Here is a 26,709-nt window from a genome sequence, read left to right on the forward strand (position 1 = left end):
TGTATAGGCTTCAGAGACAGGATGTTCTGGTTCAGCCTCTGGTCTTGCCTTTGACCCCTCTGGGCCTCCCCATCAGTTATGCTTTATGTTCTGGTTATCTAATCTCCCTTCTTCAGCCACTCAGGGTGGTTTTGTAACTTGGCTTCTCATAGCTTTTCTGAACCAGCAAGCTGCAGGACTCTTACCCTACTGAATAATAGACATAATAGAGTAAATAATTCACATAGAAATAACCACACAACTCTATAGATCAAAGACCTGTAACAATGTTCTTTTCCACCCCCCTTTTAATTAGAAAGGAACAGCTATTAACCTTGGAACTATTCTTCATGTTCAAGTCTTTTTTTGCTCCTACCACTAATAAATGAGTTAATTGTGAAGGGCTTTGCATATTTCTGTGTAAAGTGCCATGTAAGTATAATTTGTGTTGTGTTGTAAACATGTTCACGGAACTCGTTTACAAGGACATATGCCAAATGTAACAACAGTTATCCAACACAGCATTTCCATCCTACCCCAGAGCTGGCTGCCTTCCAGTGGTGGGTGAAAGGAGTTATAATTTATAAAGGGATGTTGGTGATCTTCCCGGAGGATATACATGATGTACAATACAGCACTACCTCTGCTGCAGTAGTGACACTATCTTGGCCACCTGAATGGAGTGTTATTAGGCTGGATTCATTTTAACTCTACCCGTTTTTATTCTCCTTGCAATAACACAATGTCATATTCCAGCCCATAGGGAATAAAGGAATCTCTTTATCAAATCACAGCGAATAAGCCATTTGCCTGTGTACACTTAAACAGCTTTAAGAGACCAGACTGATATCTCAATACTAGCCAAAACAGATACCCTAGCGGGACGTGCTTAACTGAAGAGACTCCAGAAGAAGGAAGCCTAGCACGAAGACCCACTCCGATTCCTTCAAACTGGGGGTAACTAGAGTGAGGAGGAGAGGAACCAAAGCGATTAGAGGGGTGTGTGTGTGTGTGAGTCGATCTTGTGTCAAAGCTGCTACGTTCGCTGACCCTCACCCCCCCCCCCCCCCACACAGAGCCCCCCTGCTGCTGCTGGCTGACACCACTTCCACCGCCGCCTGTCTGAGCCAAACCCTGCTGCAATTCAGCGCACGCTCCTAAATCCTCCTCCACTTTCCTAGCCGGAGCAGCAGCAGGAGGCGCAGGAGCTCAGCGGATCTGGCAGGGTGTCCAGTGAGCGCGCTGGATTGTCTACCTCCTCTGCTGATCATGGCTTGAGCTCGGCTGCCGGTGGACGTGCCCGGGGTGGGGGAAGGGCTGGGTCCGGCTGCTCCCGGCAGGGGGAGCCAGGCTGCCACTTCGGTCCCGGGCGCCAAGCGCAGGTGCTGCCGCTGTTACCTTTACCTCCGGGGGAGGGCAGGGGGCTGGCGTTGCAGGTTGAGGCTGCCGAGAGAGGCGCACGCGGAAGGGAGTGGGGAACGCTCCCCGCCCCTTTTCCCCGGTACGTGCAGCAGCAGGAGCCGAGGCGAGCTGCAGCCTCGGGAGAGAGGAAGAGGCGCCGCCACGCACTGGAGCGAGCTTCTCCCGGGCGCAGCGGCTCTCGGGGCTTCTCCCGCAGCCCGGCGGGCCCCGGGGTGGGGGGACTCGCCCTCCGTGGCGCGGAGCCAGATGTGCGGGGCCAGGGGCTGGAAGGAGCCAGCCAAGCGGTGCCGTGAGCTCTGCCCTGCGGGGCCGCTGCCCCCGGCTTGCCCGCGGGACCCGTAGCGGGTGCTGGGGCAGGGAAGCCGCAGCGTGGCCGTGCGGAGCGGAGGCGGCTTTGCAGAGGCTTCCCCGAGGCGGCTCGGCACCGGCTGTGCGGGGCTGGGGCAGGCTCGGTTGCGGCGGCTGGCGGCGGGGGGGGTCTCGGCCGAGCGCGGCTTGAAGCGCAGGACAGGGGGGTCCCGGGCTGCGTGGGCGGCTGGGGTCGCCCTCCCCGGGCGTGCGGAGCCCGCGGCGCAGTCGGCAGCTCCGCGCTAGCTTTGAAGCGCCCGGCCCCATCCCACCCCCTCGGCTCTCTATGTGAGGCTCCCGGATGGCGATAGACCGGCGACGCGAAGCGGCTGGCGGAGGCCGGCAGCTGCCCGAGGAGAACGGGTCCCTGCCGGCCGGGGAGGCGGGCTCGGCGGCAGCAGCGACGCTGGCGGTGGCTCCCCCCGCGACCGCGGAGATCCAGACCCTGCCGCCGCCTGCCGCCGCCTCCTGCAGCCCCCTGCTGCTGGACTACGATGGCTCGGTGCTGCCTTTCCTCGGCGGGCTGGGCGGCGGGTACCAGAGGACCCTGGTGCTGCTGACTTGGATCCCGGCCCTTTTCATCGGCTTCAGCCAGTTCTCGGACTCCTTCTTGCTGGACCAGCCTGACTTCTGGTGCCGGGAGCCGGACGGGCAGGGCAACGGGACGGACAACTTGACCCGGGGCCTGGCTAACCACAGCCAGAGCAGCAGCGCCGGGATGCTGGGGGCCCCGGCGCTGCCCACCCCGCCGCCGGGAGACAACGCCAGCCAATGCCACTGCCACGAGTGGCACTACCTGATCAGAGCCGGTCTCGTCCAGAACGTCGTGAGCAAGGTAAGGAGCAGGGGGTCTCCCCCTTGGGCATCCCCAGCCTCGGGCATCCCCCTCCCGCAGCGCCGCTCCCGCACTGCACCCCTGGCCGCTCTGCTCCAGGGCATTTGGCTTATTTGCAGTCCTTAACTTGTGCCAGGGCTGAGCCCTGGCACCTCTAGGCTTGGCCGTTCATAGCCCTGGTACCTCTGGGCTTGTTGCCTCAGTTATGAAAGTAAAAAAAAATTGCTTGAGCCTGGGCACCTCTTTCATTACAAATTAAGCACTGCTTATTTGTTCCTCCAAGCAGGGGCGCTGGAACAATTTGTATAGTGGAGGTGCCTAGAGCCATTGAACCAAAATGTAAACGCTTTATATGATGGAAACCACTTAAAGCCAGGGGGTGCCTGAGCATCTCTAGTTCCAGCACCTATACCTCCAAGCTCATTAACACAAGCCAGCCTCACAACTCCATAGGTTGATCTGAGGGGCTGCAGAAGCTGGAGGACAAAATAAGCAAGGTGGGATTGACTGTGGAGTCGTCGTCGTCCCCCCCCCGTGGAGAAGGGATGCCCCTCTTAAACTTGTGCTCAGACATCCAGGAGGGAAAGCAGGCTAGGAGGCAACTAGCCGGTGTCTGGGTCACATGCTTCTGAACCCTTATCTACTTCCTGAATGCCAGATTCTTTATAGGTTTGTTTTTCTAATGGGACTGGCATGAAGGAGATATATTACCGGCAGGTGTTGGTCAGAAGTTACACCCAGCTGTGTCATTGAACCTGAATCCTTAACTCGGAACAGCTCTTGTTAATGTAATTCTGGGCCTCTCCTAAACACAATTGCCAGTATTGCCCATTTCTGTGGCTGTTTTGAACATGCATATACACAGTTCACTGAAGAATAGGTTGGCACCACTGGGCTTGTCATGAAGCATTTGAACCCACACATCCAGAAGCAAAAGCAATCAATAACCCATTAGCAAGCTAGCCTTGAATAAATCCCATGCTTTGTATCCTGATGTACTCTTTGAATTAATGTATTTAAAATCTGAACCCTTTTCCCTTTCCTCCTCTTTCCTACCTAGTCCAATATTCTAGACTTCTGTTTCAGGTTTATGTTTGAATGCATTTTTGTTATTAAGTTACAAAGTCGCGAGGGACAAGAAATAGGACATGGGGTCTACAGTCAGTGGTTTATTTACTGATATAATCATCTAATCTTCACAGTTTTCAGTGCTAGCACTAATCTCTCAAGAGCTACAAATCCATTGGGCTAATGAAAAGACTATTTTAAAATAAAACCTTTCTACAGGTGTATCATGGTTGTCACCAAACAGCAAAAAGAAAACACTTTTAAACAGAGAACCTCAAGTCATTATATAGGCTTCCCCTGTACCAATGCAGCATATTAAGTAGATCAGTTTTAGATTACACAACAAGCTTCTTTTCTGCAAAAGCTTTGAGGGTGGCAGTTAGTGAGGAACGTAGCACGACTGGTATGCACTGTGAAATATAAATATTTCTTTTTTGTTTTTAGTAAAGGAATAAAGGGAGACATGCATTTTAGGTATAGAAATCATTCTAGTCAAAAGGAAAAATGGATACATATAAAATGCTTTATTGCATAAAGTAATCCTGTACATTATAAATATGGTTTATAGTTAAAGCTACAATGAACGGATAGTATTTCCATATATGCTAATTAGCATATGTATAGGATCACTTTGCCTTTACACGTGATGAATTTTAATATACGTTTGTTATTTACGGTAGAAGTGGTGCAAAAGTCTTTTTTGTACCATCTGTGTACAATTCTCATTGATATTAGTAAACAGCTGTAGCTCATGAGATATAAAATGAAAATGTTACATCATGATAGTTCCCTTAATCTCAAACCCCCAAAGCTCAGCAAAAATTAGTTCTCACATGGGAACTTCGTTTGGATTAACTCTGCTGCATTGCTTTCCTCAGTTAGATATGCAGTAATCAAATGACCAGTCTGGTTGCTCTTTCTTGCAGCCAGCACAGGCTCATATCGGTTGTTGGAAATCATTTCAGTTTTTCAGCATGTCCCTTAAAGTGTACATGGTGTGAAAAAATCAACCAGATATAGAGCAAGCAAATAAACCCGAGAAAAATTCACAAGCATAATGGGTCAAAAATCTGTCATATCCCTTCTGCAAAGATGAACGCACACACTGAATTTAGTGTTATGTGATCTAAAACAGCAAATCTGAAATTGTGTTTGATGGGAACAGATTATCTTCTGTTATGACTGGAGACTGAGCTATGCATATGTTCTAGGGCAGTGGTTTTCAACCTGTGGTCTGTGGACCCCCAGGGGTCTGTAGATTGTGTCTAAGATTTCTAAAGGGGTTCACACCTCCATTTAAAAATTTTTTAGGGGTCCACAAATGAAAAAAGTTTGAAAACCACTGGTCTAGGGCAGTGGTTCTCAGCCAGGGGTACACATACCCTTGGGGTATGCAGAGGTCTTCCAGGGGGTACATCAACTCATCTAGATATTTGCCTGGTTTTACAACAGGCTACATAAAAAGCACTAGCGAAGTCAGTACAGACTAAAATTTCATACAGACAATGACTTGTTTATACAGCTCTATATATTATGCACTGAAATGTAAGTACGATATTTATATTCCAATTGATTTATTTTATAAATTATGTGTTTAAAAATGAGAATGTAAGCAATTTTTCAGTAACTGTGTGCTAGGACACTTGTATTTTTATGTCTGATTTTGTAAGCAAGCAAGTGAGGTGAAACTTGGGGGTACGCAAGACAAATCAGACTCCTGAAAGGGGTTCAGTAGTCAGGAAAGGTTGAGAGCCACTGTTCTAGGGCAAGCTCTTATGCCTAAAGCAGGGAGATAGCAATCCTAAAATACTGTGTCTGTGTGTATAAAACCTTATTAAAATGCTGAGAATCTTTTGAAACTTATTGTGAAGTTGACAATAAAAAGAGCAGAGAGCATTACTCTTTTATCCTGTAGGCTATAGCCGTGTTAAAAAAATGCATTCCTTGGAACAATTTAGCACATAGGGCAAATAGATTTTAATGGATAAATAAACAGCTGCAGTCCCTGCTGTCTTGTTTAATAAAAAACAACTTTAACAGACTTCAGAGGGTTTTTTTAAGTATAGTTTTTATTTTTGGTGTGTTTGCTTCTTAAAACTTGGCAGATCTTTCCCACTAAGCTGTAATACTATATAATTACAATTATGGCATTTTCTAAGGGTCAGGATGCCTTTTCAGTTTTGGTTTATTACAAAGGAATGGGGAAGACGCACACACAACAAAGCATCATTTCACCCTGGCTCAATCTTTCTTAGGTGAATCCATGGGAGTTTTGTCATTGACTTAACTGGGAGCAAGATTGGGCCATAACTGCTAATTCCCATATAGGTATTCCAGCTTCCTTTGTAAAATGGAGCTGCACTGACTTGTTCAGAAAGATGGATGCTCAGGTCTCCCTCTTCTTCCCCCTTCCCCCCCCCCCCAAATAAACTTGCTCTTATCGCATAATGTTCCAATCTATCTAAATAGAGTTTTATGTAATGTATCTTGGACTAATATACACTCAGCTGTGTGGTAGCCAGGGGTTATATTGAAACAGCACACAGAGAGCCAAAAAAGTGTAAATAAAAAAGGCACTTTAACTCAGCCAGTATATCCCCTATTTTTAATCTGCGTTGCTCCCAAGTAACAGAGGAAGAAAAGTGAGCTCTGTCACGTTCACCTACAATATCTCAGCCAAAAATTATTCATGTTTTTGGTGCAAAGTGTATTTTGAACTTCGTTACTTTTTGTTTTGTTGCTCTCTACTTGTTGTGTGTGTGTGTGTGTGTTTGGAATGCCACCTTCCTTTGTTCGGCTCTGGCAGGCAGTTGTCCATTTAATTAAATGGGTCACTTTAACTAGCTTCCCACCCTCTTTCCTCCTTCAATGGATTGCAGCCTCTTGCCCTATGTTATGCCTGGGACTTGCAGGGTTGAGGTCTTGTCACTTTCAGCACAGCTTTTCAGGGTATCCATTTCTGCCTCTTCTTAGGTCTTTGTTGGTTGTAGTGTTGAGTTAGCTGATTGATTAGTCTGCAGCAGAATGCTGGTTTCCTGGGGCCATGCATCATTCCTTGCCTTTTTGATATTTTTCAAGAAAGGCAAAGCTGTTCCAGGCATGAACGAAGCACTGAACTCTTGACTGAGTTGCACGGGGAGCTGCTTTTGAAAGTGCTGTCAGTCATGAGGAGCTGGAAAGAGTAAAAAGGACCACACCGTTTATTATTTAATATTGTTGAAATAATTACAAAGAAGAAGCTAACTACATAATTCAATCACAAGAATCTCAATGGCCATATTAAATCACAGATCTGGGTTAATGTCCTGATTCAGTGCATAAATCATGGACCTTGACATGGTACTTTAATTAATCTTCTTCTCTAGATGTATTTATATATTATTACAATTGTTAAATGTTACTTTGAGAACTTGGACTTGTTTGTTTCTCACACCATTCACTTGTCTTGCGTAGATATCGGATGCAAATTTAGATGCGTGTACTTCCTGTTCATAAATGTCCTGGGCTGAATAAATTCTTGAGACAAAAAAAGTATCAGTAATTATAATATCCACCCCTGTATATGGTACTTTTCATCTCTAGGTCTCAAAGCACTTTCCAAAGGAAGTACCGTATATACTCGTTCATTAGCCCGTTTGTTTATAAGCCAACCCCCCAAGATGGATAGGTAAAAATAGCAAAAAATGTATGACCGTTTCATAAGCTGACTCTATATTTCAGGGGTTGGCAAACTTTGGCTCCTGGCCCATTAGGGTAAGCCGCTAGCGGGCCTGGACGTTTTGTTTAGCTGGAGCGTTCACAGGCATGGAGCCCCTCAGCTCCCACTGTCTGCGGTTTGCTGTTCCCAGCCAATGAGAGCTGCGGGAAGCAGCTCCTATTGGCTGGGAAAGGTGAACCGTGGCCACAGGGAGCCGAGGGGCTCCATGGCTGCAGACACTCTAGGTAAACAAAACAACAATGTATTAGATATTCAATTCAATGATTCCATAGAGTTTAAAATCATCAAATTTTGGTGTAGACCTGTTTATAAGCTGACCCCCGCTCTTTGATGTGTCACTTTTTAACCAAAAATATTCGGCTTATGAACGAGTATATACGGTAAGTAGTATTACTCCTGTCAAGCCGTCTGGCTTTCCCAGTTAATCTGGTTAGGAGAATAGGCATCTGCTTATCCTCTGTGATATGGTTCATCCCGCTTAGTTGCTCAGATGTGGACAGATACTCTTCTATAAAGTCAGTTTCTTTATAAATTGGGCAAACTTTCTCCCACGCCCTTGTGTTGTGGAGGATGTACTCACTGGCTGGGGAAGCTGCTTTTGCCGGTCTGTGAGCTTTCAGCTGCCTCGTGCGTGCCCTGTTTTCAGCTTCCAGTTGATCCATGCCTCTTCGGTCTGCTTTCTCCTCAACTTCTTCGTTGGCCTTGTGACTTTGGTAGGCTCTCTCTTCCTTGTTGCTCTTGACTGCGTCATGGGCTGCCTCAGTCTCCCTGGTCTGCAGTTCCACCATCTGTTTCTGGTGCTCGTGTTCTTCCTGGGCTGCCAGGTAATGCAATCAGGCCAGTTCCACTGCAGTGTTTTCCTCTGTAGTGCCTGCCTCTGCAGTGTCTGAGGCAGGAGGGTCCTTGGATGCCGGGTTAAAAGTTATGAGAAAAGCTCTTAGCATCTGAACTGGAATTTACTTTTTGTGGGATATTCCTCTCTCTTTACATAACTGTTCAAGTCTTTTCTATCAAGACCATCCTGTGATGGTGGTTCAATCACTGTGTCTCTTCTTTAGCCTTTAAAAACTCTCAATGCCAAGTTTAAACTTGTAACAGCGCTGGGTTATGATCTATAAACCCAGTTGACCTGTGGCATATGAATCCTGCCAAGGCTATGCCAGTGTCAAGCTGTCTGGAATGGCTCAGGAGCATAAGTACCAACCTCAGGGCAGACAGTTAAGAAGAAGGGCACACATTCCAAATTGGTTGTGAGTTCTATAATTAGATTTCATCAACCAGGTATCAGGTGTGAACTCCTCAGGCACTACAACAGCCTCAACATGGAGTCACAGACAGTCCCCTTGGGCACTCCTATCCATCTTGCCCAGACAAGCTTGCCTTTGTGATAGATGGTCCCGTACACTAAAAATCACAACAATATTCAGATTACTCCCAGTCCCAAAGGACAGGTCACTTACTCCAGTCAGTTTACTCCTGAGGGAATTCTGTGCCAAAAAAATTTAATTCTGCACACAATATTTTAAAATTCTTCACATTTTATTTGTCAAAATAACACTACATAATCATGCCAGTTCCAATTATTTTGGTAATTTATTTCAAAATACCAGTCAGCAGGTGTTTCTGTAACAATACAGACATAGAGAAAAATACCCCCAGGAGTAGAGAGTTAAAGAAACCCCTATGACAACCCAGTTCTTTTTTTTTCTCTGCCCCTTCCCCCCCCCTCCCCCCCGAGCTCAGCCGGGGAGCCAGACACCCACAACCCCTCCCCCCGCAGAGCCCAGCCATGCCCCCCCCAGCCAATATATCTGAACTTCCTCCTCCCCCAGAGCACAGCTGTTGGGGGGGCCCCCCAGCCCAGATACCTGCACCCCTCTCCCCCCAGAGGCCAGCTGCAGGCCTCCCCAACCTAGATATCCGCACCCCCCTCTCCCCAGATCCCCTTGCCCAGATACCTGCACCCTCTCCCCCTATCCCCCTAAGCCCAGGGATCCAGGGGGAGAAACAGCCTGCTGCTCCATCCCAGGCTTGTGTGGAGTTTCCTGCACACTGCTGTCTTCTTCCCTCAGAGCTTGTGGGGAACTGCAGTGCTGGGAACTCTCTACTCCCCCCTGCCCCGCAGTGTCTTCTATGTGCGAGCTGGGCTCTGCCAGGTCCAGCAGCCCCTTGTGGTGGCCAGAAGCAGTGCAACCCATTTCTGTGGCGGGCGGGGGGGAAGTTGTCTTCAAAAAACATTAATTTCTGAAAAATTCTGCATTGTGCAGTGGCGCAGAATTTCCCCGAAAGTATCAGTTGGAGGTTAGATCTCACACCAAAGACAATACTTGTAGCCAATCTTATAATACATTAACTAAAGATTTATTAACTAAGGAAAAGAAATTAGTTATTTAGAAGGTTATAGCAGGTAAACATACACACACAAATGAGTTACCATCTTAGGTTCCAAAAGATGATAGAGGCTGCTGTAATATGCAAGATCTATATGTCCTCTAGGGCTAACCCAGTCTAGAGGTTCCCTTGCGTAGGCCCCTCCCAAGCAGCACAGAGATCCAGTTTCTTTCTGTCAGGGATTTTTATTCCCTTCCCCCAGAGTTCAAGCTGATGGGATGAGTCCTTGTGCACATCTCTTCATGTCTTTTGTCCTCTGATGTTCTACAACGGTTTGTCTGGTGTCTATGGGCCGTCTTTTGTTGGGCAGGACCTAACGCTTCCTGTGGCAAACTAGTATGTCACACTTGGTAATGCTTTTCTCCTGACTGGAGGGGGGATTTACAGTTTGAGCAAAAACTTTTATAATTACAGAGCAAACACTTAAATATTACTTTATAACACAGGATACAAATATTATAAGTGAGATTAATGCATCTTACAAACATTTCATGAAGTCCAAACACTAAACATATTTTTATAAACCAAATACCTATTGTACCAATCCTAACGCAAATGTGAGCCAAACTGGTTTCCAGCTGTGCCTTTGTAAATATTCAAGTGATGCCTAGAGGCCATGGCAGGAGCTAGCACCTGGTCTGCCAGTGTCACTACCCCCATTTTACAAATGGGGAAACTAAGGCACAGAACACTGACATGATTTGCTTACGGTCACCATAGTATTAAGGAGGAACGCTGTGGCATTACTACAGTGAAGTGAAATAGTTTAGAGACCATGACACTTTATTTTTTTTTGTCAGTCAGATGAAATAAGTTGAAGCTGCCATGTTTGTGAATGTATCCTGGGTGGTGAGTTCTGAGGACCAGCAGCAAATCAGTCCAGGTATTTAGGTGATGTATAGCTACTGAGATCAGTGTGCCAATAAAAACAGGCAGCTGCAAAGTTTGGGAAGCTCCAAAAGGAGTTTGGAATTTGCTCTCTTCTCTTTAAAGCCTGGATCTGTTAACCTTATGGGCGCTCTGCAAAGCCCATCTTTAATCCCATAGCTCTGGAGATAGAATTGAGATAACTTGAAGGTTTCACTGTGTTTTGTTTGGGTTTTTTTTTAGTTTTTGTTGCCCTTCTCTGTACTTTTTCCAATTCTAATATCTTTTTTGAGGTGGGTTTTTTGATCAGAACTGGAACCAGTATTCAAGATGTGGGTGTACCATGGATTTATATAGTGACATTATGATATTTTCTGTTTTATTTTCTATCCCTCTTCTAAGGGTACCCAACATTCTGCACTTTGAGCAGATGTTTTCAGAGAACTAGCCACAATCATTCTAAGATCTCTCTCTTGAATGGTAACAGCTAATTTAGACCCCATAATTTTGCACATAGAATGGGATTATGTTTTCCAATGTGCATTACTTTGCACTTATCAACATTGACTTTCATCTGCCATTTTGTTGCCCAGTCACCCAGTTTTGTGAGACCCCTTTTGTAACTCTTCAATCAGCATTGGATTTAACTATTTTGAGTAATTTTGTTTTATCTGCAAACTTTCCCACCTCACTGTCTATCCCCTTTTCCATATCATTTATGAATATGTTGAACTGAGATGGTCCCAGAACAGATCCTTGGGGACCCCACTCTTTATCTCTCTCCACTGTGAAAACTGACCATTTATTCCTAAACTTTGTTTCCTATTGTTTAACCAGTTACTGATCCCTGAGAGGACTGCCTCTCATCCTGTGACTGCTTACTTTGCTTAAGAGCCCTTGGTGAGGGACCTTGTCAAAGGTTTTCTGAAAGTCCAAGTACACTATATCCAATGGATCACCCATGTCCATGTATTTGTTGACTTCCCTCAAAAAATCGTAATAGATTGGTGAGGCATGATTTCCCCTTACAGAAGTTGTGTTGACTCTTCCCCAACGTATTGTGTTCATCTGTGTGTCTGATAATTCTGTTCTTTGCTATAGTTTCAACCAATTTTCCTGGTAGTGAGGTTAGGCTTGCTGGCCTGTAATTGCCAGGATCTCCTCTGGAGCCTTTTTTAAAAAATTGGCATTACATTAGCTACCCTCCAGTCATCTGGTATCGAGGGTGATTTAAGTGATAGGTTACATACCACAGTTAGTAGTTCTGCGATTTCATGTTTGAGTTGCTTCAGAACTCTTGGGTGAATACCATCTGGTGCTGGTGACACCTCTGTTCCTCAGATTTGTCACCTAAAAGGAATGGCTCAGGTGTGGGAATCTCCCTCACATCCTCTGCAGTGAAGATCGATTTAAAGAATACAATTAGCTTCTTCGCAATGGCCTTATCGTCCTTGAGTGCTCCTTTAATACCTGGATCATCTAGTTGGGCCACTGATTGTTTGGTGGACTTCCTGTTTCCGATATACTTAAAGAAAAATTTGCTGTTGGTTTTTGTCTTTTGCTAGTTGCTCTTCAAAATAAAGGGGTTCTTTTTTTTTTTTTTAATTTGGGGTATATATTTAGTTTGAGCCTCTATTACTGTGTGTTTTTTTTAAAGAGTCAGTACCCAGCAGCTTGCCACATTAACTGGCGTTAACAATTACTTCACTTCAAACACAATACTAGAATAGTGTAGATTAAAATAAAACAGGTTTATTAAACGGGACATAGTTTAAGTGATGCCAAGTAAAAGAAATAAAGGTAGAGATGGTTACAAGCAGATAAAAGTGAAAACATGGGTCTAACAGTCTAAAACTTTATCTAGCAAGGTACAGGCTTTGCTTAAGATGGTTTCTATCAACCATTATTCTTTGTCCAGCATGGCTGACTGTTTCTCAGTCGGACCTCCCACAGAAGTACGAGGTGATGGTTTCCCTTATTGCCTTAGGTCCTTTATATTCCTAAATAATTGTCTTTGTTCTCAAAGTTAGGAAGGTCTCCTGGGATTCGGTCTCCTGTGTCTTGCTTGGGTGCAGGAGCCATTTTAATTCTCATTTTTTCTCTCTCTCTCTCCCTCAAGCCCTTGCTGTTTTGCTTGATAGCTTTGTTTATAGCTAATATGTAAATTGAGGTAAACACACATTCCTTTGTCTAGAACAGACCTGTTTATTACCTTTACCTAGGTTAGGCTGTTGTCTTAAACATGTTCTAGTAACATTTTACAAAGGGAATTTACAACTTCACAAATAAGTTGAACATGCATTTTACAAAGCAACAGAGGGTCCTGTGGCACCTTTAAGACTAACAGAATAGTCTTAAATAGTCTTCTGTTAGTCTTAAAGGTGCCACAGGACCCTCTGTTGCTTTTTACAGATTCAGACTAACACGGCTACCTCTCTGATACATGCATTTTACAATGATATTAATGACCAGTGCGGTACTAGTTTTCAAATGATGCCTCACGAGGCGCATTTTGTACAAACATAATTGCAGTAATGTTTAAGGTGTGAACATGGGGGTGCTTAGGGTCACACAGTTCCAGGAGCACTCACCCTGTCACAGGGATGCTCAAAACATTGCAGGATTGAGCCTTTTCATACCTGGGGAAAACAAGGTGGGTTTTGCAGCATGCCCAGATGACTGACTAATATGGACTCAGGCAAGCTGGGTGGGGAGAGAATGGGTGTTTGAGCACAGAGTGGTGGGGAAGGGAGTGAGTTCCAAAGCTTGAAGGCATCTCACAAGAAACCTCTGCCAGCATGTCCTTCCTTATTAAACTGAGGGTAGTCGGCACAGTCCTCTCTGCTACTCTCAATTGCAGTAGTTTCACATCAGGTGAGCCTTCATGTAACAATGTTACAAATCACTTAGTGCCTTTATAGGATATAACACCTTGCTTGCCACCCAGAAACTAATCAGTAGTTGGCACAGATGTGAAGCACAGGTGTCGTGCTCTGTATGATACAACATCCTGCACCCACTTAGTATCTGAATAGTTTCAATGTATAGCCCCATTTATAGTTATCTCAATGTGATAAGGACATAGTAGGTGATGGTCCCAAGGTGTACTCATACAAAAGAAATGATCACTATTTCCATCTCTGGCCAGAAAGGACAAATATATTTTTTGGCCAGTGCTGTTCTCTGAGTATTCAGAAGCAGACCAAGATCTGATAAAATATCTAAATTATGAACTTACTTTGCAAAAGATGAGTTCACGTCTTTAGTCGGGAAATGCAGATATAGTATTTGCCACTTCTGGCTGCAACCTTCAAACTACCAATGTTATCTCAGTCTAGTCAGGGTCAATTCTCAGACAGCTAGCCCTCATTCAGCCTCTTAAAGACATGGGTTCATTGTTTCTGCCGCACGAGCTGGGTCAGAAGTGATACAAATGAAAAATAATTTCTGTTCCAGCTTACTCCTTCACATAGCACAAGAACATGAAATTAATAGGCAGCAGGTTTAAAACAAAAGGAATTTCACATAACACACAGCCTGTGGAACTGGTTGCCAGGGGATGTTGTGAAGGCCAAAACTATAACATGGGTCAAAAAAGAACTAGATACGTTCATGTAGGATAGGTCTATCAATGGCTATTAGCCAGGATGGTCATGGATGCAAAACCATGCTCTGGGAGTCCCTAGCCTCTGTTTGTCAGAAGCTGGGAGTGGACAACCTGGGATGGATCACTCGATGATTGCCTGTTCTGTTCATTCCCTCTAAAGCATCTGGCATTGGCCACTGTCAGAAGACAGGATACTGAGCTAGATGGACCATTGATCTGAACCAGTATGCAGGGCTGGCTTTAGGCCGATTCCCCGGAATCGGGCCCCACAGGTAAGAGGGCCCCACGCCTTAGGCTCACCCGGCGGTGGTCCGCTCCGGCGGCATTTTGGTGGGGGTGGGGGTGTCCGCTCCGGCGGCATTTCGGCAGCGGAGGGGGCCCGCTCCGGGGTCTTCGGCAGCATTTTGGTGGCGGGGGGTCCTTCAGTGCTGCGGAAGATGCGGAGTGGACCCCCCGCCACCGAAGTGCCACCAAAGACCCAGACCGCGGAATCGGGCCCTGCAGGTCCTAAAGCCGGCCCTGCCAGTATGGCTGTTCTTATGTTACCTACATATTAAATATGCCACACACTCTCTCTCTCACTAGTTCAACAGCCTCACATGCACACTGAGTAGGAAGAGTGACAAAACAAGTTCCTGCAGTACACAGGATGAGTTCCAAAATTACCCTGAGAGACCTTGAGGAAAGTAAGAATGATCATTCATTCCTGTGGAGGGGCTGCAGATGTGTCAACAAAACCTTATATTTACAGTTAGCCAAAACAGTTGACAGATTGAGAAGAATTGGTATGGGTGCTGCTTTGTGCAGTTTGATACTTTGACTTTAGATGTGTGCAGAGTCATAGTTGAATTCCCACCAGATCTTTCCAGAAAAGTTTATGCAAAAACAGCTTTTATAGCAATTACTGCCATGGAGAAAAGGCTTAAAACTATTTTTTTTCTTTTACGACAAATGAATTTTAAAACTACAAAACACTGTGCGTACTCTGAGAATTTTCAAGCCATCGTGAGCAATTCACACAAAGAATTAAATAATCTCTTAAACTTGTTTCAACTAGAGGGCATGTGGAGAGTCAAGGACCAGGCTAAATCCACAAATCTCCTTTTATTAGAGATTTGAGGGGATAGCAAAATTGCATGCTCTGAAGATTTTCTGGAATTACTGCTAAAGATTAAATGTGATGATTCAGTGTCTTTCCTCACAGTTGTTCTATTATTGGTCATCAAGGTACTAACATAAGAAACACGCAAAAAGCAATAGTGATTTGTAATGATGACTCAAATTAAAGTGTGGGATTTGGCCAAATGAGGCAAATCACGAGGGTGGTTATTTTGTGCATCCAGAAATTTCAGAATTACAAAGATGTTGATGGACAATTCTGTATAAACATAAATAATGAATTATTTTGTGTTTGGTGTTGAAATCGTGCATAATTATCTGGCTGAACTACAAATACTTGTTGGTGAGCTAATCCACCATATTTATTTTTTGACTTTGGCTGTTTCGGGATCGAAATACTTTTAAATGGTTAGTCTGGAAAATATAGAATTAAACTTTTAGTCTAATGCTGCCATTAGAAATCAGGCAAATCAAGAGACTTGTATATCTAATGCAGATTAATATTATTTTTTGCAATTATATAAATAATTAAAATTTGTTGGCTGGCCTACGTCCTCAATATACAATACTTCAGACCTGAGAATCATGACTTTAACCTACCATAAATAAAGCTTGTAGTATTTATGATGGATTATTGCTAGTATTTGTTTAATTCTTCTCTTCCATATATCATACTCTATTTAAATACGTTGAAATCTCTCTTCAACCTATTTAGACTTAATACAAAGATATAAATTGTATGAAAGAATCTGTATGAGACCTCCATTTTTTTGGATGGATATATTGCATTGTCAAGTGTATATTAGAATTTTTCCTACAAAAAGTTAGAGACTTAATCATTTATTTTGCATAAGTGAACTGTTCATTGTTGTGATTAGACAGTTTTTTTGCATGCCTTTACAGGGTTTAATTACCAGTTCAAGTTCAGGCTATCTAAAAACATACTTCCTAGTTGCTCTAGTGACTTTGCTTTATCTTACTTTGTGGCTCATAGCTGACTGTCTTTGGTTTTAAGAAAGGTATATTGGGGAGGATAAGCTATATTTACCACAGAGCTAGACAGGGTTTTCTAGCTTATCTTCATTAAGGTGACAAATTTGGAGGCAATTCTGTCACTTTTGACAGGGTAACGTTGAGGTGAGATTTTGTGGGGTGGTCAAATTGTCAGTGCAACTTTGTTTTCTATTTATCTTTAAAATCATGTTTCTTAAGCATGGGGGGAGGAAGCTGGTACGAATTACCGGGGCCCAGTGGTCCGGAAGGGGGCCCGGGGCCCGGCTTCTCCTCCCCACCCCCCATCGGCCCTGTTTAGCCGGTCCGCCCTTGCTGGGGGGCCCGAAATTTTTTTTCACCGGGGCCCGGACCTGCTCTCGGTGGCCCTGCCGAACACTAAGGTATACACTTAGCTTTATGCATGAGTGGTCCCATTGACTTAAAAGGGATAACAGCCTACATCATATATACTTCGAATATCTTTGACACCCATTTCTAATGAATTTTGTCTAAGTAGGCTCCTGTATCCTCACATTCAAATTACCTTTTTTTCTGTTAATGTCAACTAAAGGGGGGGGGGAAAGGAAATCTGAACAAAAATAAAATTGGGATTGAACCATAGCAGATTATGCCCATAGTTGTAAGCATAGTATTGAATGTGGGGTGAAATTCACCCTGTGCAGAGGACTAGTGCAAAGCATTTGCTCCACTTAAGTCCCATGTCTGCTCTTGTGCTGGCTTTCTTCATGGGGGCGGGAGGGGAAGGAAACCTTTCCCAATGTGATATTATGAACTCTAATAAAATAACATATTTTTACTGTTCTATATAGGTTTGTGTGCCACCCTCATCACTGCAGTGTCTGAGCACCTTCCAGTAGTGCATTAAGTGTTGTCACTAACATCTCTCATGTGAGATTGTTCTCTCTCTCTCTCATCCTCTCCCCAAGGGGAGAATTGTGTGTGTAGGGTAGTGTTTTGGTAGGGGTTTTTTGTTTTCTTTTTTAAACAGAGGGAGTGCCAAAGGGGCCAGTTACCTTGCTGAATTAGAAGAAATGGACTTATTTATATTAAGACTGAAAATGATGCCAATTTCTGAAATGATTGTTTATATCCACTAGCAATAAAGTCAAAAAATAAAGAATGCTAGTTAAAATAACCAAGAATAATATATACTGGCAAACATGACCTAATTAAATGGAATTAGTATTGCAGTATATGATGTGACTTATCTGAATGACCCTGCATTTGTGCACACTTTTCAGCGTGTACTCTGGTCCTCCCAAAAGCTCTCTCAACTCCAGACATTTCTTCAGAGTCTTATTTCTGATGAAATGCCTCCTCTCTCTGGCTCTACAGCATTTAAGAATTGCTGTATCTCCTCTCAGTCCTTCTCCAGACCAAGGTTCTTGTGCATTTATACAACGCTGCAATATCTGAGTTGCAAATATTACCAAGGATTAAAAAACAAATGAAAGCCAAAGAAACGTGGGTTGGTCATTGGTTTTATAAAAACTTCACTGTACACACGCACACCAATTTTTAGGTCAATTTAAACCTGACCATCTCTGTTTTAAAGACACCCTTTCACATTAAAAAGGAAAATTCTACCATGCATAAAAAATAAATATTGAGGTTTTGGGATATACTTGATTTTTTTTTTAAACTGAGATCAGGAGTGAAATTTGTTTATTGAAAAGCAGCATCCAGCCATAGGAATTACTTTAAAAAAACTTTTTTTTTGCTAACCATTATTTTCTTAGGGCCTGATCTTGCAAATACTTATCTTCGTGAGTAATTTTACTCATGTAACTATTATGCCATTGAGATAAAGGGTTCTACTCACACAAGTAAGATTTCCTCACACGAATAGGTGTTTGCTGGACCAGCTCCTTAGTTTGCTCTAAAAATCAGGTGGAATATTTTGATCTTTTCCTGGAATTCAGCAAAAACACTTTAAAGTGTTTGGTATTGGTAACCATTTTTGGTTCTGTCTTTGTGGGGGTCCTAGATAGTTTTCCTCCCTTCCCTTTCTCTATTCTCCTTCATTCTAAAAGCTGTAATCTGCAAAGTACAAGAGAGCTGTCAATTCTTTGGGTCATAGTAGTGAGAGACACTTAAAGGATGAAATAGAAGGCATCAGTTGAACTCAGTTGGACACTCTGACGTTCAAAAGGTTAAGCACTTCTCATCATGAATGTTAAATGTGAAAATAGATCAAAGCCTTGCATTACAATTGACATTTCCAATCTTCCTGCTGGTATTGCCATCTTTCTCTGGAAAGAAGGACATGTTTTTGAGAGCACTTCTGAGAGCCCACTGTAAGAGAGAGCAAACCGGTTTCTATTCCACTCCAACCCTTTCTAGGTTGTGAATGTATGGATTCAGTAAGCATTCACTTGTCTGAAAAATGCTAGCATTCAAAGGGTTAAAAACTTGTTCCGCAATCAGATGAAAAGAGATCGCTAATATTTTAGTTAAATATTAACACGTTAAATCTTAAGGTTCTCTTTATGATTGTTAAACTGGTATTAAAACAGGTCTGAAAACTTGTTTAACTTTATACCCAGTTGTCACAAAAATGTTTTGTTTAGAACAATGGTCATCAGCAGCTGAAAACTTAGCAATAACAATTGTAAAACATTGTTTTCTGATACATTTCACAGTTGATTCTGGGTGATATGTGCTTTTGCTCCCAGAAATTTCATGGTGCTGGGATGAGGGAATTGGCTGAAGTTAACTTTTTTTTTTTTTTTTTTTTAAAGACATGTAAGGATAAAGTAGTTTTGTGATACTAGTGTCATTTTCATCTGAAAAAACTGTAATATTAAAGATGCATGATTACAGCACAAAAAAACTGGATTTCTTTTCCTGGGGGAATAGGCTAAGGGTCAAAGGTATTTTTCCCCCTGTGTTTTTTCAACTGATTGCTCCCTGTGGCATGAGGTGAAATAACAAAAGAGAAAATAATCACCTTAGAAACTCAGTGTTCAGTTATTTGTGCAACACAATTTACATCCTTTGTTTTTGTAAATGTCCTAGATCAGATACACACAGAAGAAGAATTCACATAAATGAAGAATTCCATTGAACTTTAAAGAACACAGTAGCCTCTGGCCTAATGGCAAAAGAGCAATGTTCAGTGCTGCTGTGTAGAAGGAGCCATGGGTTCAGGAAGTAAATGTCATCTGTTTACTTTCTGGGCTGGTAGTGATTGCCATTTTCTTTATGATCTATATAAACTTGTGCCTTGATCCTGCCAACACTTATGTACATGCTTAGCTTTTAGGCATGCGTGTGAGTGTTTGCAGGATTGGGGGAGTGGTTTGGTAGAAGCACACAATATTGCTGACCTTAAACGTTTAAAAATAATGAGTTGGGCACTAAACAATCATGAAATTAGCTTAAGAAACATGATTTTAAAGATAATTTTTGGATTGTTTTTATTTGCCTTCTGGATTTAGGTTTAACATTTTTGAGGTTTTCTCTGAAAGTATGTGGACGAGAGAAGTGCTTTTTTTAACAGAAGTAATGTCTCCAAACTTGACAAAATCACAGCTTGGGCTTTAAGAAAAATACCAAATATTGCAAAACTTGGATTGAAATCAAATGGCAAAATACCCAGTACTTTTGGGGGAATTGGAACACAGGTTTCTGATGTTCATGGAAACTTAAGGCAAAATTATTTTAAGTGACTGTGTAACGGGCTCAAACCTGGGACCTCAGGAACTAAATGGATGAGCTAAAAGCGATATGGCTCTTAGCTAAGGCTGTAGAGCAGACTCATTAATCTCTCTCTCTGTGGTCTCAGTGCCACTAGATGGGACAGAACATCACACCCAGGAGGTGTGTGGATTACATACTTCCCCTAGCTGAGGAAACATGTTCCGAGCTTCAGAGACTTCCCAGTTGAAATCCTGGATGAGTCCCCACTTGTGACGCCAACAGACCCTGGTCGTCGGCGGGCAGGATTGAACCTGGGACTTCTGGAGCTTATTGCATGAGCCTCTACTGCATGAGCTAAAAGCCATAAGGCTCTTAGCTAAGGCTGTAGAGCAGACTCATTAATCTCTCTCTAAATGGTCTTGGTGTCACTAGATGGGACAGAACACCACACTCGTGTGGGTTACAACTGTTGTAGGCCTCATGATAGATCTCCCAGGGCTTTGATGTTAGGCCAAGATCAGTGTTGACTTTATTGAGATGAAAAAGAGACTGTGATCCTATCAACTGAAGGGCAAGTAAAACAGAAGTGGAAGTCTCATATTTTTGGGGTGGGTGAATTCTAAGATGCTTGGAGGTAAACAGATATCCCTGCCTCCAAAAATAAACAGGAGGTAACAGAGAAGTGGGAGGTTGATGAATGCTACTATGATTAATTTAATTCCTTTAAGCATTTAGAGCACTGTTTACAGGACATATGATTTAACAAATCAATATTAATAATGATTGTGTAATTAGTAAACTTTTTTCCTTGTTTCTCATAAAAAGCATGCCAAATCTGTGATCAAATGTATTTACCTCTTACTGGGGCTGGGGAGCAACAAAGCTGCTAATAATGTTAGCTGTTCCCGATAAAACTGAAACCTAAGGGTACGTCTATACTTACCCGCTGGTCCGGATGTAAGCGATCGATTTATCGCGTCTTGTCTAGACGCGATAAATCGATCCCGGAAGTACTCGCCGTCGACGCCGGTACTCCAGCTCAGCGAGAGGAGTACGCGGCATCGACGGGGGAGCCTGCCTGCTGCGTCTGGACCCGCGGTAAGTTCGGACTAAGGTACTTCGAATTCAGCTACGTTATTAACGTAGCTGAATTTGCATACCTTAGTCCGAAGTGGGGGGTTAGTGTGGACCAGGCCTTAGAGTAGCTGATCTTTAGTGTAATACTACTAGAATTTCAGAAACTTTCACATGCCTGAGATCTTGCTGGGATGGTCAGTGGATTGTTTGAGGATTTTTCTACAGCATAGGTTTTCAAGATACTGATATTGAGTTATCAGGGGGTTAATTTTTATAAACTTCCCAGTGTAATTGGCACAGCCATGGAGCAAAGGTATTTTTCCTGCTGGCTCAAGAGTAAGGGCATGGCTACACTTGCAGATGTAGAGCGCTTTGAGTTAAACCAGCCTTCGTAGAGCGCAGTAGGTAAAGTGCTGTAGTCTGTCCACACTGAAAGCTGCCAGCGCACTGGCGTGGCCACATTAGCAGCTCTTGCAATGGCCACAGAGAGCAGTGCATTGTGGTAGCTATCCCAGCATGCGAGTGGCTGCAACATGCTTTTCAAATGGGGGTGTGGTGGAGTGAAGTGTGACAGGAAGTGTGTTATGTGTATGTGGGGGGGAGAGAGAGTGGGTTTATGGGGGGCTGAGAGCATGTCAGCATGCTGTCTTGTAAATTCAGACAGCAGCAGACCTCCGCGCCCCCCCCCCGCCGCCGCGCCTCTCTCTCTCTCTCTCTCTCACACACACACACACACACACACACACACACACACACACACACACACAGCATTCCACAGTAATGGTTGCTTTGTCTCGGAGCAGATAAGCATGCCGGCTGTCAAACGAAGCTTTCAAAGGGCATATCCAAAACAATGACAGGAGTGGCCACTTGACTTAAAGGGATTATGGGATGTTTCCGGAGGCTGATCAGAGCGCAATAATGCAACACCTCGTTCACACTGACGCTGGGGCGCTCCAGCGGGGGCACCTCAAACGTTATTCTACTCGCCGAGGTGGAGTACCAGGAGCGCTCTAGCCATGGAGTCAGAGCGCTCTACATGCCTTGCCAGTGTGGACGGGTAGTGAGCTAGTGTGCCCGGGGCTCCTTTAATGCGCTGTAACTCGCAAGTGTAGCCAAGCCCAAAGAAAAGGCTTATTGTATTAAAGTATAGACAGGAATTCCACTTCTCTTGATAGCTGTTACTAACTTTAAACTTTGTGTAGAGCTTGTATGGGATGCAGTAGATTGCTGCATGCCTGAATGTACTAGGTTGAGGTGTGACATTATGCCCCATATTCTTCATAGAAATATTATGATATGAATATGGCATAACAAAGATATGTTTTATGCAAGGTGGGTCATGTGAGGTATCATTGGAAACATTATGATTTACGGAATATGTTTATCAATATTCATAACTTCAGATACAGAAATATGTAACCATTACAACTGTGTATGTATTTGGGGAACACCCAAACCAGACAGTATGCAATCAGCCTGGATGGGCCATTAGGAAGAACAATAGGACTTTGAAGATACTAATCTCCCTCCTTCCTGACAAGTTTCCTGGGATGCTGATTTGACACTGCAGGGTCATGTGATCATGTCACTTGGTACAGGATACCATCTTGAAATGCTGGTACTCTTCCACAGGAAGGGGATGGGGGTCAAAACTGGGAAACAAAAGATTCCCACCATATGCAAATCCTATTTAAGGCTGGGGAGTGAGTTAATCTGGGCTCTTCTCCATTGCCTCCCCGCCCAAGAAAGAAAACTGCTGAGAACACCTGAAGAAACAAAGGAACTAAGCTGGGGGAGGCAGGCGCTGAGTCCAGGCGAAAAAGGTCCAGCTGTAAAAAGAATCCCTGGAGATTTAAGCTGCAAGCAGTGCAGTTTTTACCTTCAAGAAACTTTGCAACTAGCTTGAAACAACATTTAGGGTGAGAAATTATTTGTAGCCAGTATTCCTTAGTGTATTAAGTTTTGTTTTATGTTCTCAGTAATCTGCTTGCTATCCCTTATAATCACTTAAAATTTACCTTTTGTAGTTAATAAACTTGTTTTTTGTTTACTCCAATACTCAGTTTGTGCAATTCTTAACGGGGGGGGGGGGCGAGAAAGGGCTGCATATCTTCCTCCACATTGGGAGAGGGGGGGTGAATTTCATGAGCTTACGCTATATAGATCTTTATACAACGCAAGACAGTATAATTTTGGGTTTACACTCCAGAGGGTGTGTGCACCAGAATGCTGGGCAATTCCCTGAGCTGAGTCTTCCTACAGAGAGCTGCTTGCAGACTGTGATTCTACAGCTGGGTGAGTCCCTACCTGTGTGTGTGCTGGAAGGGGGCTTGAAAGCCTGTCACAGCAGCACAGAGTAAGGGGAACCCAGGCTGGTGGGACAGGCAGGCTCAGTGGGACCCCAGCACATCAGGTGGCACCCGGAAGGGGGGGTCCTGGGGAAATATAACGTTTGTTTTTTTGTTTGTTTTTTTCCCCCCCCTGAACAAGGAAACCATATCTCGGCAATTCTATAACTGGGGATGAAACCGCAAGATCAAATACAGTACTCTAAAGTAATGCAATTGACAAATCACAGAATCTAACAAGAACCATAAAATCAATAAATGACTTGGAATTGCACTATTTTTCCATCTCTCTAGCCACAATAGAGACAGAGCAGATAATAATAGCTTTTCTCAGAGAAAGCCTGCAGTATTTGTAGCATGTTGAAGGCGAGCTGTAGCTCATGTGTTTTATTTACCAAGCTTGGGGGTGGGAGTGCAGCCTATAGAACCTACAATAATGCATCTGTTTTAAAAGACAGTGATTTTTATTGCTTATATTGGTTGGAAATGGGGTGATGGGGAGCCCCATATTACTAAGTAGCAGTTTAATGGACCATTCAATGTAAAATGATTCACAAACACACAGCTATTTGGGCCTCTGCCATAGAAACCTGGGGCAAGTAACACAACCTGTGCGTGCCTGCCTTTCCCTGTAAAATGGGGGTGAGCAGACTTACTTCAAGAGTGTTTATAAAGTGTTGGGATGGTAGATGTGCGCTCTCTCTCTCTCTCACACACACACACAAAATGTTAACACATCACCTCAGTGCAATGTTAACTTTGAAATATCAAGCTTTAGAAAATTAGGGCATTTCAGAAATTAATGTGGAAATTTCAAAGGGTGACTTTTTGGGCAAATTACAAGCATCTGAAAATGGTGTTGTAGAGGATTTTTTTTGGCAACTGCAACTATGGCCCTTGCTGTATTAAACATGACATGAAATTTTTTAATAAAATACACAGCTTTGCGATATTCTGCAGAAAAGTAATTTGAAGGATGGGGATGGGAAACTGTTTCGTAGGTACCATATACACAACTATTCATGATTTAATTGTAACTTTCTTTGGAGGACTATTAAGCACTTTTTTCAAAGCCCTTAGCTTTGTGGCAATGGTGAATATTATTTTAATTATAGGCAGTGCAGGTAGTGAGGCCTATAGTTAATGTTGCCTGGCACTTTCCATTTATAAAACCCTGTTTTCAGTTGCTTATAACTTTGCCAGAATTGATCTGTTGGGGCTGAAATTGTCTATGTTGGGTGTCTGCCTCAGTCTGAATTGTTTTGAGAAGTGTCAGCTAAAATGCAGTTTCCAAGAATCAGGTGAGGGAAAAATACATTGTCTATGGGTTTAAAGAAAATAAATGAATTACCCCACTTTGTTGAAAAGCTCTAATGGTTTGGAGCAGGGACTTGAAATTTAGCGGGAGTTGTCAGCTGGTGCCAGACATGCTTTTTGCAATCTCTATGAAAATGTATCCAAATTTTGGCCAAGTTATAAGCCTCCAAGGGTATGTCTACAGTGCAATAAAACACTGGCTGCTGACCCGTGTCAGCTGACTCAGGCTCACAAGGGTCAGGCTTCATGGCTATAAAAGTGCATTTTAGATGTTCGGTCTATGCTCTGGAACCCACCCCCCTAGTGGGGTCCCAGAGCCCAGGCTCCAGCCTGAGCCCAAAGGTCTACACTGCAATTTTATAGTCCCGCCAACCTAAATCAGCTGACAGTGTAGACATATCCCTAGAATCTCAGTCTACACATGCTTGGTAGAGACTTATTAGAGTTTGACAGCTAACTATTAATTTAAAGTCTAGGGCTCAGTTTCAGTACTGGTACAGCAGCCATCTGTGATGAAGTTGGGAAGATTTACAGATACCTTTTTTCTATTTGGAGTCCAGCATCCGAGAGCAATGTGACCCTGAAGCCAGGAAACTTGTTTCCCCAAAACCTCAAAAGACTTGTTTGCTTTCTGTGTTTAATTATAACCATTCTGATCTAGATTTCCAATAGTACTTGTTTAAAACTAGCTCTTGGTAACTGAACCCGCTGTTTTCCAACCAGATTGAAGTACACCTCTACCCCGATATAACGCTGTCCTCGGGAGCCAAAAAATCTTACCGTGTTATAGGTGAAACCACATTATATTGAACTTGCTTTGATCCGTCGGAGTGTGCAGCCCTGCCCCCTCGGAGCACTGCTTTACCGCGTTATATCCAATTTCATGTTATATCGGGTCGTGTTATATCGGGTTAGAGGTGTATGTTTGATTACAGTGTAGTGCTTTATGTGATTATTTCTTCCCCCTCCCCCTTCCCAACACAAACAACACTGCCCGTTCATAAAATCAGAAACAACTTAGGCAGAGAAAATATTTCAATTAGTGCTGGTCAAAGGGGGGGGGGGAATATTTTTACATTTTAAAAAAAGTTTTCCACTTTTTCTCCTTTAAAATTTCATCATCATTTTTCTAATGTCAAAATTTCAACTAGCTATATAATTAAGCAAAAGTGATGAAAATTTGACATAAGAACAGCCATGCTGAGTCAGACCAATCACCCATCTAACCCAGTATTCTGTCTTCCAACAATGGCCAGTGCCAGATGCTTCAGAGGGGATGAACAGAACAGGGCAATTATCGAGTGATCCATCCCCTGTCGTCCACTCGCAGCTTCTGGCAGTCAGCAGTTTATGGACAACCCAGATTATGAGGTTGCTTCCCTGACCATCTTGGCTAATAGCCATTGATGTATCTATCCTTCATGAACTTGTCTAATTCTGTTTTGAACCCAGTTATACTTTTGGCCTTCACAACATCCCCTGGCAACAAGTTCCACAGGTTGACTTTGTATTCTGTGAAGAAATGCTTCTTTATGTTGGTTTGAAACCTGCTGCCTATTAATTTTCATTGGGTGACCCCTGGTTCATGTGTTATGTGACAAGGTAAATAATACTTCCTTATTCACTTTTCTCCACACCATTCATGATTTTATAGATCTTTGTCATACCCCCCTTAGCACTTTTCAAAGCTTGAACAGTTCCAGTCCATTTAATCTCTTTTCATATGGAAATTGTTCCGTACCCCTAATCATTTCTGTTGCCCTTTGCTGTACTTTTTCAGTTCCAATATATCTTGTTTGAGATGGGGTGACCAGAACTGCGCTCAGTATTCAAGGTGTGAATGTACCATGGATGAACATTTCATGAATATTTCATCAAAATTACTTTTTTTTAATTACAAAATGTTATTGAAACTTTGAAACACTTTGATTAGTTCTACTGTTAATGTTTGCAA

General features: G+C 43.3%; 1 protein-coding gene across 2 annotated transcripts in view; it reads left to right on the forward strand.

The window, feature by feature from the left end:
- The first annotated feature begins 2,050 nt into the window (after positions 1–2,050).
- SLC22A23 (solute carrier family 22 member 23) overlaps positions 2,051–26,709 on the forward strand; it is a 174,862-nt gene continuing 150,203 nt past the window's right edge. For both annotated transcript variants that reach the window (XM_065399714.1, XM_065399716.1), the window contains exon 1: positions 2,051–2,584. In XM_065399714.1, coding sequence (XP_065255786.1) covers positions 2,051–2,584 — 534 coding nt within the window. The remainder of the gene's footprint in view (positions 2,585–26,709) is intronic.

This window comes from Emys orbicularis, chromosome 2 (genome assembly GCF_028017835.1).
Source record: "Emys orbicularis isolate rEmyOrb1 chromosome 2, rEmyOrb1.hap1, whole genome shotgun sequence".
In the NCBI taxonomy this organism is placed as follows: Eukaryota; Metazoa; Chordata; order Testudines; family Emydidae; genus Emys; species Emys orbicularis.